This window comes from Aegilops tauschii, chromosome 1 (genome assembly GCF_002575655.3).
Source record: "Aegilops tauschii subsp. strangulata cultivar AL8/78 chromosome 1, Aet v6.0, whole genome shotgun sequence".
NCBI lineage: Eukaryota > Viridiplantae > Streptophyta > Magnoliopsida > Poales > Poaceae > Aegilops > Aegilops tauschii.
In genome coordinates, this window is record NC_053035.3 from 279,688,743 (window position 1) to 279,707,166 (window position 18,424).

An 18,424-nucleotide genomic window follows, 5' to 3' on the forward strand; every position below is an offset into this window, starting at 1 on the left:
ATATGGTCTCGGAGTAGATCAACTCTTGTAATCTCTATATTCATCAAGATCAATCAAGCAGGAAGTAGGGTATTACCTCCATCAAGAGGGCCCGAACCTGGGTAAAACATCGTCTCCTTCGTTCCTGTTACCATTGATCCGAGAATCCACAGCTTGGGATCCCCTACCCGAGATCTGCCAGTTTTGACACCGACAATGGTGCTTTCATCGAGAGTTCCGCTGTGTGATCGGCAAAGGATCGATGGCTCGTCTGCAGATTAACTGCGACGTCGACATCTTCGTCACCAGCTCGACTGGTCACCTTGGCTTGACCGAGGACTGTGCCCTGCCTCCGATCGTCATGTCCGGACGAGGGCCTTCATCAACATCAACTCCGATCTCTATCATGATCATGGAGGAATTATCCTCGGAGCTCGAGGGCTCAACGTCAACATTGCCCTCGGGCGACCGTGCTGTTTTTCCGGACAGCGAACTTGTATCCGCTGCCACCACCTCCTCGAGCATCGCTTTGACGAGTTATGCGGAATTAAGTCTACAACAACCATGCAAAATTTCATCGAGTTCCGATAGAGAAATCTCCGGCAATCTACGATATACTTGAGCCCTGTCAAATCTGGACGAGTTTAGGGCGTGGTCTCCAGAGCCAAGCTCGGAGGTCCTTTGGAAGATCCAACCGTTCATGTGCTGCGGAATTCCCATATCTACCACCCCTCAAAATTTCAGCTCGATCCGACCGTCCGAACTCCGGGAACCTTCCGATGAGTGGACCAATTTTTGGATCTGTTTTCCGCGCGAATACGAATCCGACCCGAGTTCATGTTTCTTCATGAACGTGATATTGGACAACCTTTTTAAAGGAATTTTTCTTCTAAGGTATTGCGTGTTGTTCTTAACACATGCCCATAAAATTTTAAGCCTTCTCTAAGGTTCTCTTCAACATCACGCTGGTGTCAAACCAGTCCGGTAACACTGCTCCACGGCTGCCGACCTGCGCTAGACACGTCGTCGCTTTGTTGAGCCGAGCTCAACTTCTTCGGATTATCGTCTCGGCGAGCCGAACAAGAGTTCGGCATCACGAAGGATAAATCATCACCAACATCACCGCCCCACGGATTACACGGAGCGGGCACTCCGGCATTGACCACGTCACGAGTTACGACCTGCATCGGCATGGCCGCATTGTTGCTTCTTCAAGCCGATGTCCATCACGCCGACCTACTTCGACTCATCGGCTGACATCGAGGCTTCGACACCTCGGCTGGACCGGGGGCTCCGCTATTTCTTCATTAACATGCTCCGGTGACTTTGGCGTCATCGGCCGACCAGCTTCGACACATCGGCTGGCATGGTGGCTACAACGTCACCTTACCGACCTGCTCCGTCACCTCGTCTGGACCGGGGACTTCGCCATCCCTTCATCAACCTACTCCGGAGACTTCGGCGTCGTCAACCGACCAGCTTCGTCACGTTAGCTGGACCGGGGGCTTTGCCTCGGCGAGCCAACCTTTACCAGCATCGCCGTGCGGTCGCTTCACCATCCATCAGGCAATGGGTATGCGGATTGAGTCCTAATTTTGGGAGTCACTTTCCTTCGGACTGCTACAACAAATAAACCAGGTGCTATTAATTCTGGCAATTTTTGCTTGTTTTGGTTTATTTTTCCCAAGGAATTATTACTCTGGTTTGTTCCATCATCTGTACACAGGTCTATCAAATGGTGACCGCATTAACGACGGTCGTGTGGTCGGTCAGTTTCCGTACATAGTTCGGCGAACGCCGCATCTGGAACTCAGACCAATCAGTGAATTCAGGCTTTGCCACGCCTTTACCGCATCACGCCGACGCCCTGCATCGACATTGACTTCGGCGCCAGGCCACATATCTTTAAATAAATTATTTTACGTAAATTAATTACGCGAGGATTTATATATATATATATTATTATTTTTTGGACCGCACTATTTTATATGTGTAGGTAATCGACTTCGACTGCGTCACGCGGTCACTTCGGCAAGCCGACGTGGTCGTCCCAATCGGCATAAATCGGCTTGCATGATCACCTTGTTGGTCGAATTGCTATACCGACATGTTCGGTTGCCTTGGGGACTTCGGCATCATCGAGAGGGTTCTACCTCGTCGGTGTTCGGCGCACGGGCCATATTCCTTTAATTATTCACTTTGCATAAATTATTTATTATGCTACATTTTTTAATTTATTATTATTACTATTATCTCCTTCTTGCACTATTTTCTGTGCACACGCAAATTATTCGGGTTGGGAAGCGCTGTCACCTGGGCGTACTGACGTACCACGCCACCTCGGCTGGACAGGGGGCTTCGTCATCACTTCATTAACCCATGCCGGGAACTTCGGCGTCATACTGCCGGCCTGCTTCGTCGCCTCGGATGGACTAGGGGTTCCACCTCGCCACATTGGCTGTGTTATGTCGCCACTTCGGAGTGCCGAGCTCTTCGCTCCGCCACCTCGGGACCGGCTTAGGGGCTGGGACCTCGTCCCGCCATAAGCTCGGACCGCGTCATCGGTGACGAACACATTAACCAGCTAAGTTGCTTTCATGCTCAAAGTTTTAAATTTTTAAATTGTGTTTGGTTCGACCATGCTCACATACGTTGTTTGTTAAAAGAAACTCCATTTACCCATGTTAACTGGGGGCTCTTAAAATTTATATGAGCCGTTTTATAGTATATATGTTTTCTTCTTGGTCGTTGCAAAGTCTTTTTCTACCGCTCATTTTTTGACTCGAGTGTATGGTCAATAGCCGGATAGCCTGTCTTCTCTCTAAAATCCGCTCGAGTTTAGTTCGCTAAACTGGCCTCGGAGAAGTACTCCGCCTTCGGGATAAGGAGCTTGAAGCCGTAGGCTGACCCGCTTGAAGTCTTGAGATCGGATGTGTCATGCTAAAGCACGACAGAAGCACAATTTTTTTTCCAATTTTCGGATTGGCACCGAACACTTGATCTAGTTCAGATGTCAAGTTTTTACTGAAGTTTTTTGGTTTTCCAAGCCTATGGCACTTTTAAACTATTTGTGTGTTTCGAGCATAAGTCTCGCAGTGCAACGCCGGACACCTTTAGAGATTCGGCAAAAACATTCTCGGATATTGCTATATATGCATCGGTTTCGAATTGTGTCTTTGGTCAATAGTTGGGTTGCCCGGCTCCTGTGCCTGCCTCCTACGTTCCGCTTTGTTCGGCTAGGTGTGCAAAGGGAGAACCACTGCGATTGTGCTTCCAGCTCGCATGGTTAAGCACCTCAACGGACAAAGCCGAAAACTGACTCACAATAAGCGTAAACTGGTCAGCGATCCGATGACTGTGTTAAATGATGGGCCGTTCATAACATTGGCCGAAGTGTTTACGGCTTGACCTCGGTTGTCACCGAACACTAACCAGGGGCTAGTAGCTGGCCTCCCAACTTTAAGCTCATATGACTAAGTGAAAGTTATAAAGCCCGCATATCTGATTGCCTCGTTTCCGCTAACACAACCGCCTTCGGGCACCGAGACGTCGGCTAAGGGTTGTTTGTTATTACGGAAACACCCTGCGTAGCATCTACAAGGGGATGGAAGCCGACGATGGGCCACTTTCAACTGATAAACGGTCGCAACGGAGTCAAAATAAACATATCATCGGCATTTGTATTTGATATACAAGGGCTGCCTTCCGTAATCATCGTTATAAAGCCATACATATGCATCAATTTGACTTCAGATTTTGGCCAAGCTGGGTTGCCTGGCTCCTGTGCTTACCCCTACGTTCCCGACTGTTCGGCTAGGCGGTAAAGGGAGCACCTCTGTGATTGTTACTACCGGGTCATCTGGGTTAGTACCTCAGACTGGGTGAAGCTGAAAGCTAGCAATCTTAAAGGATATAATTGGTCGGCAATGACGGAAGTGAAAATTCAGGTTCGCTAAAGACCACATAGTTCCGGAACTTTCCCCAAACTAAATTCTCAATATTTTTCTCCCACAATGATCGGAGGTGAGGTTTCATGATCATGGTTGGCATGACAACCCAAAGAAAGGAACCGATAGTGGAACTATTTTCTTTGGAAGATGTTTCTTACGTTAAAAAAGTAATATAACATATCTCTCTGCGTACCTTTGTTTATAAAACCGTATGGCTGGATTGCCTTGTTTGTCATAAATCTTTGCCCTTATAAAGGCTTTATAAAGTAGGACAAACACTCCCCAGCTACTGGCCGAGGAGGTTGAAGCCGATGGTCGGTCAACAAAGTTTTGTAAAATGCGGATCTGAGCATTAATGATGTAAAGTACTTTGATACATAAAGTCATTACACATAATTTGTGATTATACTTCGGATATCGATCCTTAATTCGGCCACCCGTGCCCACATTAAGGCTCGGGGGCTACTGGGCTTCGGGCTTGTCATTTACTAATATTAAGGGGCACATCGATCCCCTGATCTGGTGTTGCCACCCGACCAGTGGCTCGGGGGCTAGTGCATTGCCTATTCAATGCAGAAAATTCAAAGTGCTCAGTGTTCGGCATGACCGAACTATGGACAAGCGCGTCTTCGGACAACAATAAGTACCATCTGGGACTTATCTGGCATCAAGCTATATATCACGGCGACTTCTCACGACCCTCTCTCAGGGGCCCATCCGCCGATCACTATTACCTCTAATATATTACACTGCGTTTTTATTCCTACGTATGCTGCTGAGCTAGGAGTTGATCCTTAGGCCGATTTCGCGAATCGACCTGAGTCTCAGGGGCTACTAGGATCAGCGGTCTTATGTCATCCTTCAGGTGCATCTCGGGTTTTAGACCGATACACACCTTGAGGGTTACTGGCTATATATCTCGGCAGAGAATAAATGGTACCAATCGAAAATATTGACAAAAAATCGGCCTGCGGTCAGGGTGGTGCACCACCTCGGAAGCAGTCCGGCATAAAGCTCGAGCGCCAGTGGCCGGCTACATAGAGGGCATTTCTGGCATTAAGCTCGGCTAAACTCCTTCGACTTTTTTGAGCCAAGGTGATCTATGACACCTCGGATATAGCCCGGTGTTGGAGCTCGGATACTCTCCGGCGTTGGAGCTTGGATACAGTCCGGCGTTGGAGCTCGGATACAGTCCCGCATTGGTGCTCGGTTACAAAGGATACCTCAAATGCAGTCCGGTGTTGGGGCTCGGATGCAAGAGGACACCGCCGCATGGGAACAACTTCAAACCCGAGGTGTGGCGTAAAAATAACAAGGCATTGATAAAGGCCGATAACTTAAAGGGGCTCCTCGGATACCCGACGTGTAAACACTTCGGATTTACTTCGGTGATTCTCAAGATCGAAGATGAGAAGATTTGTTGAACCAGTTTTCAAGACCGACGAGCGAAGATGGAGAACCGTTCGGAAGGGTCGAGGAGCGTCCCCAACTTGAAGACTGGTTCAAGGGGCTACTGACGGTGTCCTGGACTAGGGGGTACTCACCGCATCATCTCCCGACCAGGTGGATCGGCCGAGGACTCCCATGGCGGTTCACCCATGGGCCACTTCGGCAGCCCATGCCGCATACAAGGAGTATTCCACAAGACTTGGTGATCAAGACAAGGACTCCTCTCCACCAACGTATTCGGCTAGGACTCTTGTTATCCTAGGCCTCTGGTGCATTATATAAGCTAAGGCCAGGCTAGTCGATAGATCATTATGACATTAATCATCATACCCCTAGGGTTTATACCATAACATATGGTCGCGGAGTAGATCAACTCTTGTAATCTCTATATTCATCAAGATCAATCAAGCAGGAAGTAGGGTATTACCTCCATCAAGAGGGCCCGAACCTGGGTAAAACATCGTCTCCTTCGTTCCTGTTACCATTGATCCGAGAATCCACAGCTTGGGATCCCCTACCCGAGATCTGCCGGTTTTGACACCGACAGAGGGTAGGCTTAAGCCTGATGAAGCCCACCTAGTAGACTCGCCACTGCTATGGCATACTTCATTCTTCAGATGTGGACTCCTAGCGGGACTCGGTTATGTGTTTGGAAGGCCTCCCCAAAGCGTAGAACTGGATGTGGGCTTAGTCCCACTTCCCATAGACACCCATCACATGATCATCCTTGATATCTTGCTATAGGCCTTCTCCAAGTCGATGAAACCGTACGAAGATCACCTCTATAGCCGATCTCTCAGGGATAAAAAAATTGTTTTCTTACATTCGTATATCTTATCAAACAATGCTCAATTACTCTCTTCCAAAGCTTCATAATATGACTAATTCCATCATGATTAGTACAACTTCGGATACCCCATTTATTCTTGAAGATGAATATACTAGTGTGCTCTTCCTCCACTATTTGGATATCTTATTCTAAAAAGAGACGCTCCCACGGGCGGCCATGAGCGAACCCTTGTCGCCGCTTGCGTCACACCCCAACGCCTCTCCTAGCCGCCATAGGCAAAGCCTGCGTGACACGACGATTGCGGGGCCATTCCTCCTCCACTCGGGGTTGGCCACTTTGATGGGTGCTCGCGTTGGTGCTCGACATGGTGAGGTGATGCAGCGCAAGGTGACCTGGAGGCATCTCCCGCAGAGAGGCGAGGCGGCGCGGCGCGAGCGTGTGGGGTGGCCTGGCTGGTGCGGATATGCCATGCATGGGTCGCATCACGGTGCGAGGTGTTGCTGCGTCTTGGGCGAGGCTGTGCCGGGACGCACGACGCGGGCGTGGCGCTGGTGCGCTTCGGGGGTGCGCACGAGGCCCGGGCAACATGGATATGCACCCTGGTGGTCGCGTGGTGGTCGGTTGTGGTGGTGTAGCTCCGACGGCATTTGCAGCTCGGGTGGCGCGGCTCGGTGGCCCTGAGCGACGCGGGAGGGCAGCTCCATGCAGTGAGTGTAACGGAGCTGGTCTCCGATGGGCGCAAAGTGGCGTGTGTGGGGCGCGTCAGCGCGTCTGATGTATGGCTACAGTCCGAAACCATGGTGGTTCTTGGCATGAGGCATCGCTCCTCTGCTCCCTGTCGGCATGGTGCTCGATAGGGTGCGGGACTCGCGCTCCGTCCGGTGGTCCAACGTTTGGTTGACCATTGATGGATCTGCCACCTGGTGTTGGAGCTTGGTCGTCGTTGGCCTTTGTGAGGTGTGATTGGTTGTGGTGGATCTCGACGCTTCTTCATCAATGGGTGTGTTCGATGGTGGTGGTTGGTGGTCTTGACGGCGTTTGCGCCAGTTGATGTGTGGCGAACGGCGTGTCCAGAGCTTGGGTGAAGACCTTGTCTCGGCTACGTGTCATGTCCTTGGCCTTTGTTAGGTGCGATTGGTTGTGGTGGATCTCGACACTTCTTCATCAATGGGCGTGTTCGATGGTGGTGGTTGGTGGTCTTGACGGCATTTGCGCTGGTTATGTGTAGCGAACGGTGTGTCCAGAGCTTGGATGAAGACCTTGTCTCGGCTATGTGTCGTGTCGTTGGCCTTTCTGAGGTGCGATTGGTTATGGTGAATCTCGACGCTTCTTCATCAATGGGCGTGTTCGATGGTGGTGGTTGGTGGTCTTGACGGCGTTCGCGCCGGTTGATGTATGGCGAACGATGTGTCCAGTGCTTGGGACCTTGTCTCGGCTACGTGTCGTGACCAGCGATGGCAACAAGTGCAGGTGTCGTTGACCTTCACGAAGGCATCGCTGCAACACCCCTCTCGCACGGATCCAGTCGTCAGTGCAGTTCCAAGGGAAAACCTTATCATGCGTGACCGAACGATGGTAGCACCTTGGTGTCGTTTTCCGCTTGGTTTATGATAGTTTTCACTTGATTTCAAATTTGAAATTAATTAACTGTGCAAGTACTGCTTAAAAAGTCTTTTTTTGCCTCCGTTTCAAAAAAAATCTAACAAGAGAAAAATAGTTGTTGCTATCACTAGTAAAAAAAATACAGAAGTTTTGTTTTAGAAATCATGCAATGATACAAAGGCTTAGCGACAAAAAACAAAATTATCCCTAAATTAGATGTGATCAATGCGAACCAACCCAAAGTCCAGCACCAGCCGTGCATTTCAAGTGCAGGTTTGACACAAGGCCACCAACCAGTTCACAGGTGTGCCCTCGCCTGGCAAGGTGTCGACCACCGGACGGCAAAAAGAAATCCGAGGGCAGAGAATCACCGAAGCTGGCAAAGCGGCCACACGACAAATCTGAACCCGGCGACAACCGTGACCTTCGCCCCGCAACCTCAAGCGGCCCCTCCGCACATGTCGCTCTCCACCACAGCCGGACCGGGACCGGACGAGCCGGCCATTGTCGTCCAATCAAGGCGCGCGCACACGAGCAGCTTGCCGAGGCCGGGGCCTTTCCCAACGTCCTCTTCACGTGAACTCACTCAGCCAATGGTCCAGTGCAAAGTCAAGGCCGCCATCACCACGTATCAGCGTCAGGAAAAGGAGAAGTGCGTATCGTCCTGTGACTCGGCGAGTTGCTCAACAAACGGGACGAAGGTGGCGTCCTCTCCCTTCCTGATATTTGGGACACCTACACCTGCGGCAAGGACGAACAAAAGATGTTTAGTCAGATATCAGTGGAATTGCGTGTCCAATCTACGACGAAAAGCAGTGACGTTCATGCTCTGTAAGTCGCAAAATGAAGCGGGGAATTCAAATAGGAAGAAAATCTGAAGAAAACTAGAGTGGATGGTGGTAGTTGCGAGGAGAGTAGGGATAACAGTATTGTCTACAAGTATCAAAATGTACTAAAATGCTACTGCAGTTAGGTGATATTCTAGATTAGTTTGTTGGTTGTTTACACCAGAGTTCACAAAGATATATCAAAAGGAACACGTAAAGATAGTAGCAAGCTGGTGAATTTATTTGCTACCATCACATGCAAAGAACCAGTAGACAGCTATCAGACTTACTTTTAAAGTCATGCACGATAGCAACATTCCAGAAACCACACGAAGCCACTTTTCACAACATCGTTGAATTCACGAAATTTAGTATATGTAAGGTTACGCGCATTATTGAAGCCCAGACCTTATATAAAGAGCTGATGGCGGAAGGAGCATCACTTACTGTTGGTAGCATTGCCATCTTCCAAGGAACCTGAGCATTCATCTTGAGCCCAGGCTGCAAGAATGGCTTGTGCTGTAGATCCCAGCAGCAACAAGAACAGCTTGCTGATGCTTCCTGAGAGAGTGAAGAAGATCACCAGGATTCCTGCTTCGTGGTGGGCGTACGCATGGAGTATTGGAAGAGAAGATCAAAGGAGAGCCATTCATGCTCTCAAGGTTGGGACAGCTCTCACACTAGTCTCGCTCTTGTATATACTAGAACCGTTGTTCAAAGGAGTGGGAAAGAATGCAATGTGGGCTGTCATGACGGTTGTTGTTGTGCTCGAATTTACCGCAGGTAATCTACTAGCATCATATTGATTATAATATGGTATTTGTGGATGTAGTTCTTCGGTTTCTAACAAGTGAGTGCTGATCAACAGGTGCAACCATATGCAAAGGTCTGAATAGAGGGTTCGGAACAGTCATAGCGGCATCTCTAGCATTTATCATTGAACTTGTAGCAGTAAGATCTGGAAAAGTTTTCCGCGGTTTCTTTGTGGCATCTTCAGTATTTCTGATAGGTATGTACCTTGTAAAATTGGAATTTAGGATGGCCAAATTAATAGTATCTTATGCCGTAGCATTTTCAATGACAGGATTCGCGGCAACATATTTGAGATTCTTCCCATCCATTAAGAAGAATTATGATTATGGTGTGGTGATTTTTTTGCTAACCTTCAATCTGATAACGGTCTCAAGCTTCCGCCAGGAGAACATACTGCCTTTAGCACGAGATCGCTTGAGTACAATTGCCATAGGGTGTGCCATATGCCTCTTTATGAGCCTCTTTGTGTTGCCAAACTGGTCGGGAGAGGACCTCCACAGCCGCACTGCGCACAAATTTGAAGGATTGGCAAGATCAGTTGAAGGTGGGTATCACATATATGGTGTTAACACGCTAACTATTATCATACTAATAGCTTAATCTTTAATGTAAGAAAATATCAGAACTCAGTAGTATCTTACCAAAGAAAAATTGCAGGTTGTGTGAATGAGTATTTCCGAGATCAAGAGAAGCATGATAACATTCTTGATAAGCAGACATCGAGAGCTTCCATTCATACTGGGTATAGAGAAGTACTAGACTCAAAATCAAGTGACGAGTCCCTGGTAATTAAATCATCATTTGATGCTTCAATCTTCTTATCCTTTTCTCCGTGCAATTGTTTTTATCAGATTGATGTCATGGATGTCTCTTATTTCAAAAAGTATATGCCCTCAAATAATAACAATTGGCCAGGCACACTATGCAAGCTGGGAGCCAAGACACTCAATGCAGTGTTACAGTTACCCATGGCAAAAGTATGTGAAGCTCGGATCTGTGCTTAGACACTTCGCATATACTGTCGCTGCACTTCATGGATGCCTTGAATCAGAAATTCAGGTACTGCAAAAAACTTATGATATAACATGCTTTTCCAGATTTACCTGACATATCAATATTATTTCAAGCAAAACCATCTTTCTGTAAATAACCTGTGCTCACAAAGTTATATTTATCGATGTTGAAGACTCCGACATCCGTCAGATCACTATTTCGAACCCCATGCACTAGAGTTGCACGAGAGGTGACCAAGGTTCTACAGGAGCTTGCAGACAGCATAAGAAATCACCATCGTTGTGCCCCTGATGTGTTGTGCGATCATCTTCATGAAGCACTACAGGATCTAAACTCAGCAATAAGGTCACAACCACGGCTATTTCTCGGCTCAAAACATGGATCTGCCAATAGTCGTATGCTAATGGAACTGAATTCAAGCAAGCATGCCACCTCAAGAACTGCTCTGCCCTCATTCAAGACTGATACAGCATCGATATTAGAAAGGAAGAACACAAAAGCAGATCAACCATCAGAACGCAGTGAGAGGAGCACATTAGGGCGGACGCTAAGTAAGATAGCTATCACGAGCCTTGAGTTCTCTGAAGCACTACCATTCGCTGCTTTTGCTTCATTACTGGTAGAAATGGTAGTACGACTGGAGTTGGTTATTGAGGAAGTAAAGGAACTGGAAAGGGCTGCAAATTTTAAAGAGTTCACTCGCCATGACCATCTGACCATTGATATCACTTGCAAGGAGGAGAAGAGAAACAATGATGGTGTGCGATTAGGGAGCCACACAGTTTCTCCTGCAGCTGAATAAACACTCATGGGTAGATCAAAGCAGCAGTGTATAGATCATTCTGAAAATAATATGTATTTATTCTTTGGTTAGAAAAAGATGAGTGGTGTGATTTCAATAACTACTGTTAGCATGATATACATTTAGGTGCAATTAAATATTCTCCGTCTATCAATCAGTCGTTTGCAGATGTCCCAGCGATCAGACCTGTTTTCTGGACTCAGTAAGTAATGATTTGTATCCACATATCCTTCTCTGACCCGTGTTTCATATTGGATGATTATGCAGCTACTTCCTGCCTAAAATCTGGAACATGGTCTAAGGTATAATGGCCAAGCCTTCCTGTGCGATAGAGATTGAGTAATTTGACAGCGACACATTTATTCCTATCCTCGATTGTTTCAGCAGAAATCCTGAAAGCATTCTGCAAGTGTGTAAACTGGATTTCTACTAATCTTCTTAAATCATTCTCATTTCCTAAATCTCCCTGAAAAGATGCTATGGTCTCAGAAAGCGCTTGACGAACAGCTCTAACGATAAAATCCTGCACATAAATAAAGCGAAGCAATTAAAACACGGCAGCTAGCTAATAGTATGCATGTCAGAACCAAGAATTCGATGCTCTTAAAAATCGTTAAATAATGAGAAATATATCCATTTTCTAGCATTAATAGTAAGAAATTGCAATAAATATTAGGATGTAATAACTAGAATAATCATCGATATTTACCTGGGTATGATCTGAGGAATACTGCCTTTTAGTATGGCAACTCCTGGTGGGAATTGCATCAGCAAAAGAAGATTTATCTCCGTCTAGATTCAGGTTCTCCCACTCCCTGCATTCCGTCCTTAAGTTAAGAACTGTAAGAAGGAATTGCGCAATCTCATACTCCTCTACCAAGGAATCCTTAATTGCTCCTGAAATAGAGGTGCATGAATCAGAAAATAATATATAATGACAAGTGAAAGCCTGAATTTCGTAGGAGTCTTTACCTGTCAAAACTAGCCTGGGACCAGATTCATCATTCGCAAATATAGGAGATAGAACACCAGGAGTATCTAACACATATATATTTGGATGACTAGCAACCTGAAAACCAGAAACTTCCTGTTGTTAAGATCTAAATGACACATTACAATCATATAAATAGTTCCCGAGCCATGGGATATTGGGTAGTAGAGACAAGAGGGTGCAAAAAACAGGCACTGCAGCTATTTCTGCAATCAGCATGCTTGAGTCCTGTTGCAATTGTATAGACATTTTCAGACCATTGGTCAGTGTGAACAGAAGTAACTCATATGATGCTTACATTGAGCTCGACTGTTAAATAAGAGGGTTTTCCAAATGATTCAGGTAATTCTTTTTCTTTTAGCAAGATAAGGTACTACGCATGTTCTTAGAAGACCAAAAATCATTTTCCTTCATTCGACTGTATAACACAAGGTATTAAATCAATCAAAATACCTTGTAGCCACTTATATCTCTGGTTTCTCCTGGATGGCTGCTGACAGTCGCATGCTTGAGCTTTCCCTTCTCTGAAAGACAACCCAGCCATTGTCACCCAGCAATCAAATCACAATCAAAGCAATCATAGTAATAGGAAAAATAAGGTGCATAAAAAAGCTATTACGAACAGAAAGGCAACAAGTAAACTGCATCACCTGCTGCCCCAATCCTTCCAATTTGATGCATCGCATTGATGATGGCCGACTTGCCAACATTAGGGATACCGACCAAGAGAACAGTCCCTGTGCAGTCGCTCACCCCAAGCTTGATCTCCCTGATCCTCCCACGCACAGCATTCAACAGCTACATTAGAGTTGAAATGAGCCCCAATTAGATACAAGAATAGCATAATAATCATGAATTTAGCCGGTAAATGGATGCACTTAGAATGCACTTGAGACGACACTAGCACGGTTCTAACTTCTAAATACCTCATTGATGCTTCCCCTGCTGTGTGAATTGACCGCGATGCACGAGCAGCCCCTTTGCTTCATGAACGCCACCCACTTCTGGAGCAGCAACGGCGATAAATTACAGAGTCAGAAAAAAGAACTTGCGTATATCTGCAGGGAGCCAAGCAGTTGAAATCTCCCCCGTGTGAAGCGTGGGGTTCGTGAATCAGTTACCTCGGTTTCGGACTTATCAGCCAGGTCGGCCTTGTTGAGCGCAACGAGCAGACGCACGTCGGGCTCCTCCGGGGAGCGGCGGTGGAGAAGCTCGAACGCCGAGGTGGCGGGTACCTGGGGGGAGAGGGAGAATCCACGAGCTTGTGAGTTGTTAGTCGAATCCCGTCTCGTCTGAAAGGTGGAGAGGGTAGCGAGAAGGACAGTGGCAGTGGCGGCGAACGTACGCGGGCGTCGCGGACCTCGAGGACGAGGTCTACAAGGGGGAGTCGGGCGCGGATGGCGCGGTCGGCGGCGGCCATATGACGGTTGTACCAGGCGCCGGAGAGGCCGCGCACGGCCGCGCCCAGGCGCCGCGAGAAGGCCTCCGCCGCCGCTGCTCTTGCCATTGCAGACGCCGGACCAGGAGTGTTAGATACTGCGGTGGGCCGTAGAGTAAGACCCAGCCAGAAGGATTATCGCGTGGGCTAAGGCCTTGTACGCTTAGAGGAGGTGCTTAGAAAAATAATGCTTAAGAAAGTCTGGTTTATTTTTTAAGCACCTTTCTAAGCACCTCCCATTGTATAAGGCCTAATGAGCTGCTTTTCTAGGCTGAACTTATCATCGTGGGCTTTAGCTTTCAAGGCCACGTGCGCGGTTAGACTGTCTGCTTTTCATTTAACATAAAAAAAACATAACGAAAAAAGAAAAACTTAACGCATTATACACCCCTCAAAACAAAACAAAAACTTAACGCATTATATGATTCTCAAAAAAAAAAAAACTTAACGCATTATACTTCTCTCAAAAAATACTTAACGTATTATACTTCCCTCAACACGAAAAAACTTTAAAAAACCAAACGTGTTGTACTTTTTTTTTTGCGAGAAAACTTCCGTTCTATTCATCTTCAATCTTGGCAGTACAACGAGCACTAGAAATAATAAAAAATACATTCAGATACATAGACCACCTAGCGATGACTACAAGCATTGAAGCGAGCCGCCGTCATCGCACCTCTCTCCCTAGAATCGGACAAAACTTGTTGTAATAGACAATCGGGAAGTCGTCATGCTAAGATCCCATAGAACTAGCACAACAGAACAGCAACTGCCGGCGATGAAGAGTAGCGTTATACTTTGTTCTCACAAAAATAAACTTGACGTACTAAATGTTTTACTCACACAAAAGAAACTTAACATGTTACATGTTCATCAATTGAATATGATGTGGAGAGTGATCAATGGATGGATTTCTGCTATATGTGAGCATCTTTATTTTTATGGTGTGAGAGAGCCATGTTGATTGGTACTTGTAAAATTCAAGAACTGTCGGTATCAGATCACTCTATACCTGCTTTTGGGGGATTCCTATCAACAATCGATCCCCAGGAAACACACAAGTTGGCCGCAGCACGGACGGACGGAGTACCACCCAACACGGAAAGGGATGGCTTGCAGCTCGAGCGGCGACCGCGACGTGAGATGGCGAGTCTCCTTCGCCGCCGATTTCATCTCTCGCACGCTCATGTTCGACGATGGCGTTCTCACGCTGCGACGAGACGCTCTTCGCACTACAAGAAACCTGGTAATCTGTGACAGATTCCTGGTGACGTTTCTGGTGTTCGTCACCGATTGTGACGGATTGCTTTCTGCTGTCAGTAAATCCGTCACCGATCTGCAAGACGCGGATGGGCCTAAGAAGGGCATCCCCTCGTTGACGGTTGTCGTGGTACTGTCACAGAAACTGTCAAGGAACGACCGTCTGGGCCTCGTCGGGCCTAGTTTTTTTAGAAGAGCCGAACCGTCATGGATCACGACTTCGGCTGATGTTGCATGTGTGCCCCGTGTTTGGCCCACATGTCCGTTGGATTAAAAGAGTGCCTTGTGTCAAAATAAAACTGAAAACGGTACCGATTCCTCAAACAAGCTAGACAAAAAAAGCAAATCGCTCAAATCCTGATCCCGTCAGCGGCCGGCGCCGCCAGCGCCGCCGCCGATTGCCCGGGCGAGGGTGCTTAGATCTGGCGAGGGCGTCATCTTAAAGATCCCTTCTGAGCCCGGGATTGCCCTGGCGAACTGCGGAAGAGGCAGCCACCGTCCGCCATTGTCGGGTCGGCGAGCCAACCGCCGCCCTCCATTGCCGCGCTGAAGATCAAGTCATCGCCCGCCGTTGCTACAGCATACACTCCCCCGCCTCAACGTCGGCCTGCAGCGAGGTATGTTTCCGGCAGAAAAAAAAAGAACTCTGAAATTTGTTCTATTTTTGTTAGCTTGAGCATACAAAGAGAAATTAAGATGGCTTTCCCATCCTTAGTATTGTTATTCCATTGTAGTTGAATCGATTGAGCTAAATATTATTTGGATTCTTATTCCATAAAGAGAGAAATTCCAGTGATGCAGTTGAAAACCAAATTCCTATAGCTCACAATTCCAATTACCTTTTGCTTAATCTGCAATTTATTTTTACATGCTTTAGCTTGATGCTGTTGTGGCTGAATTTGCCCATGTACACAAGATAAGAAGGCAAGAAGCAATTAGTGATTGGCCAATAAACAGTACAGGGGGCATAAGAGCTTGGCTGCATGCTGTAGTACTGAATTGTTGTTTGCAACTACTGAACTATGGTATACTGGACCAGTGGGTGAGCCATTGAAACAAAGTGGTTTAGAACTCAGTCTGTAGAGGTCAAAATGTCCCGGTAATATTGTAACAGTAAGGAGAGAACAGTAGTTGAAATGACAGTAAGACAGACTAGTGGTTGAGTTTTGAGGCTGTAGTTTACCATTCAGTGTTATATTTGGCTATCTGGAAATAGTTTGTATTTTACTTAGCAATTTTCTGTTGTAACTTGTAGCTATTTTATTTATCTGACCATCAAAAGTTGGTTCTTTTTCTGCAATGCAGATGGATAGACGTTGGATTCGTGGTACACTATTCTGTCGTGAGTACATTAATGGTGTCAAAGAGTTTATGAACCTCATTCAAGAGAAATTTAGTGAGGATGATAAAATACTCTGCCCATGTAGAGAATGCCTTAATCACAAATACTGGCATCAGGCCGTTGTTAACAAGCACATATTGACAAATGGCATGGAAACTACATACACTCGTTGGATATATCACGGAGAAGACTTCGATGCAGATGTTATTGAACATCCTGTTGATGTGCATGACATCGAGGATGGTAACAATGGTGATGACCAATTTGATGAGATGTTTGGAGACCTATGCACAGCAGTACAACAAGGTCAGAAGGAAACTGAAGATGAAGATGGTAATAATGATGCAAACCCTTCTGAGAATGAGTCTTTTCTGGCAAACGTGAAGAAAGAGGCTAAGCGACACCTTTATCATGGTTGTACCAAGTTTTCAAGGTTCTCATTTGTGGTGAAGCTTCTTCATTTGAAGTCATCCCATAGGATCACAAATAGTGCATTTACTGACATATTGAAGCTATTGGTTGAAGCTTTCCCTCAACCAAATACACTCCCAAAGTCGTATGAGGAAGCAAAAAATCTTCTGAAGGAATTAGGCCTTGGGTATGAGTCTATACATATGTGCTTCAATAACTGCATTCTGTTCAGAAAGCAATATGCCAAGCATGACAACTGCCCAGTTTGTGGCATGTCAAGGTGGAAAGACCCTACTAGAAAGAAGATTCCACAGAAAGTTTTGAGGCATTTCCCGTTGGTCCCTAGGCTGAAGAGGATGTTCCTTTCCAGAAAAATAGCAGAAGAAGCGCAGTGGCACAAGCTAAAGAGGCAGCCCAGCGAGAAGGAAATGAGTCATCCAGCCTACGGTGATGCGTGACAGGATTTCGATAAAAATATACAAAATTTGCAGAAGATGCCAGAAACATGAGGCTTGGCATTGCCACTGATTGGTTCAATCCTTTCGGAAACTTCAACACAAACTTTAGTATGTGGCATGTATTTGTTGTGCCATACAACTTTCCACCTTGGGCATGCATGGATCAGTCAAATTTCATGATGGCTCTTCTAATTCCAGGTCCCAAATCACGCGGTAAGCACTTTGATGTCTTTCTACAGCCACTTGTAGAAGATTTACTTGAGCTTTGGAAGGGTGTGCGTACATATGATGCTTATAGCGGAAAATATTTGATCTCCATGTTGCAATTCTATGGTGCATTCATGATTACCCAGCTCTGAACACTCTTTCAGGGCGTACTACAAGAGGTTATGCTGCATGTATTCATTATGACAAACACCCTCTTTTGTATAGCCTAAGGAGCAAAATTGGATATATTGGACACTACCGTTTTCTTCCAAAGGGACATCGTTTGCGAAGAAACAATGAATTTGTTGGTCTTCATGAACACAATGATGAGCCGGGTAAATTCTCCAAGGAAGAGTTGCAAGTAGAATTGGAGAAGGTTAGACCTGGGCAACAACAAGAAAGCAGGAAAAGGAAGCATTCTGACTTGGGCAGCAAGAAGGCTCATGTGCCAATTTGGAGCCGGAGGGTTTGTTTGTGGGATTTGGAGTATTGGGGTGACTTGAAGCTGAGACATAATCTTGATGTCATGCACATCGAGAAAAACATATGTGAAAACCTCATTGGGACAATTCTGGGCATGGAGGGGAAGACAAAGGACAGACTAAATGCTAGGCTTGATCTCCAAGATTTGAATATTAAAGAGGAGCTGCATTTGAGGAAGAATGGAAACTCATGTGAGATGCCTCGGGCCCGATATACCTTGTCTAAAGAACAAGTTGTTGCATTTAGTCAATTTTTATGAGAGTTAAAGTTTCCAGATGGGTTTGCTTCCAACATTTCAAGATGTACAAGTGCCGAAGGTACAAGGCCTAAAAACACATGATTGTCATATTCTTTTGCAAAGAATCTTACCTGCTGGCATGAGAGGGTTTCTGGACAGTGATATATATGAAGCAATAGCTGAGTTAGGCAAGTTTTTCAGGGAACTGTGCAGCAAAACTAGTGCTAAAATACTTGCCATGTTCCTTCCTTGTGCTAAAGTACTTGCATGATACATGAAGTGACTAGAGCACAACTAAATCTCTAAATTTGTACATGGAAATATGGCAGACATAAAGGGAAATAACCTATTTGTCTCCTCTTTGTGCTTT

At 46.3% G+C, this 18,424-nt stretch overlaps 2 protein-coding genes across 18 annotated transcripts; one reads left to right on the forward strand and one right to left on the reverse strand.

Moving 5' to 3' along the window:
* Nucleotides 1-7,868: 7,868 nt before the first annotated feature.
* Nucleotides 7,869-13,793, reverse strand: LOC109746302 (DAR GTPase 2, mitochondrial). Of its 16 annotated transcripts, none has more exons than XM_073496289.1 (12): nucleotides 13,563-13,793; nucleotides 13,339-13,452; nucleotides 13,144-13,218; nucleotides 12,868-13,015; nucleotides 12,671-12,741; nucleotides 12,199-12,295; nucleotides 11,936-12,123; nucleotides 10,514-11,749; nucleotides 10,052-10,434; nucleotides 9,761-9,915; nucleotides 9,045-9,188; nucleotides 7,869-8,511 (listed from the first exon to the last, which is right to left on the reverse strand). In XM_073496289.1, exons 1-8 carry the CDS (start codon nucleotides 13,722-13,724, stop codon nucleotides 11,486-11,488), a joined length of 1,119 nt encoding a protein of 372 aa, XP_073352390.1. In that variant the 5' UTR covers nucleotides 13,725-13,793; the 3' UTR covers nucleotides 7,869-8,511; nucleotides 9,045-9,188; nucleotides 9,761-9,915; nucleotides 10,052-10,434; nucleotides 10,514-11,485. The 16 variants fall into 16 exon arrangements, with proteins under 16 accessions (XP_073352390.1, XP_073352380.1, XP_073352376.1 ...); XM_073496279.1 differs by having other exon boundaries at nucleotides 10,052-10,472; nucleotides 10,562-11,749; nucleotides 13,144-13,221; XM_073496275.1 differs by having other exon boundaries at nucleotides 13,144-13,221.
* LOC109746286 (aluminum-activated malate transporter 12) lies at nucleotides 9,039-11,402 on the forward strand. 2 transcript variants are annotated; one of them, XM_020305418.4, is made up of 6 exons: nucleotides 9,039-9,380; nucleotides 9,466-9,606; nucleotides 9,682-9,954; nucleotides 10,068-10,195; nucleotides 10,326-10,469; nucleotides 10,597-11,402. In XM_020305418.4, exons 1-6 carry the CDS (start codon nucleotides 9,107-9,109, stop codon nucleotides 11,224-11,226), a joined length of 1,590 nt encoding a protein of 529 aa, XP_020161007.1. In that variant the 5' UTR covers nucleotides 9,039-9,106; the 3' UTR covers nucleotides 11,227-11,402. The 2 variants fall into 2 exon arrangements, with proteins under 2 accessions (XP_020161007.1, XP_020161003.1); XM_020305414.4 differs by having other exon boundaries at nucleotides 9,100-9,380; nucleotides 9,466-9,954.
* Nucleotides 13,794-18,424: the final 4,631 nt, after the last annotated feature.

What these genes read in the sequence shown, in the direction of transcription:
- LOC109746302 (XM_073496277.1), bottom strand. Translation starts at nt 13,724, where the DNA reads ATGGCAAGAGCAGCGGCGGCGGAGGCCTTCTCGCGGCGCCTGGGCGCG. An exon ending in TCGAGGTCCGCGACGCCCGC is followed by an intron (nt 13,453 to 13,562) that starts GTACGTTCGCCG and finishes CTCTCCCCCCAG; the next exon opens with GTACCCGCCACCTCGGCGTT. An exon ending in TCCCAGGCTAGTTTTGACAG is followed by an intron (nt 12,124 to 12,198) that starts GTAAAGACTCCT and finishes CCTCTATTTCAG; the next exon opens with GAGCAATTAAGGATTCCTTG.
- LOC109746286 (XM_020305414.4), top strand. Translation starts at nt 9,107, where the DNA reads ATGGCTTGTGCTGTAGATCCCAGCAGCAACAAGAACAGCTTGCTGATG. An exon ending in TGTGCTCGAATTTACCGCAG is followed by an intron (nt 9,381 to 9,465) that starts GTAATCTACTAG and finishes GCTGATCAACAG; the next exon opens with GTGCAACCATATGCAAAGGT. An exon ending in ATTGGCAAGATCAGTTGAAG is followed by an intron (nt 9,955 to 10,067) that starts GTGGGTATCACA and finishes GAAAAATTGCAG; the next exon opens with GTTGTGTGAATGAGTATTTC.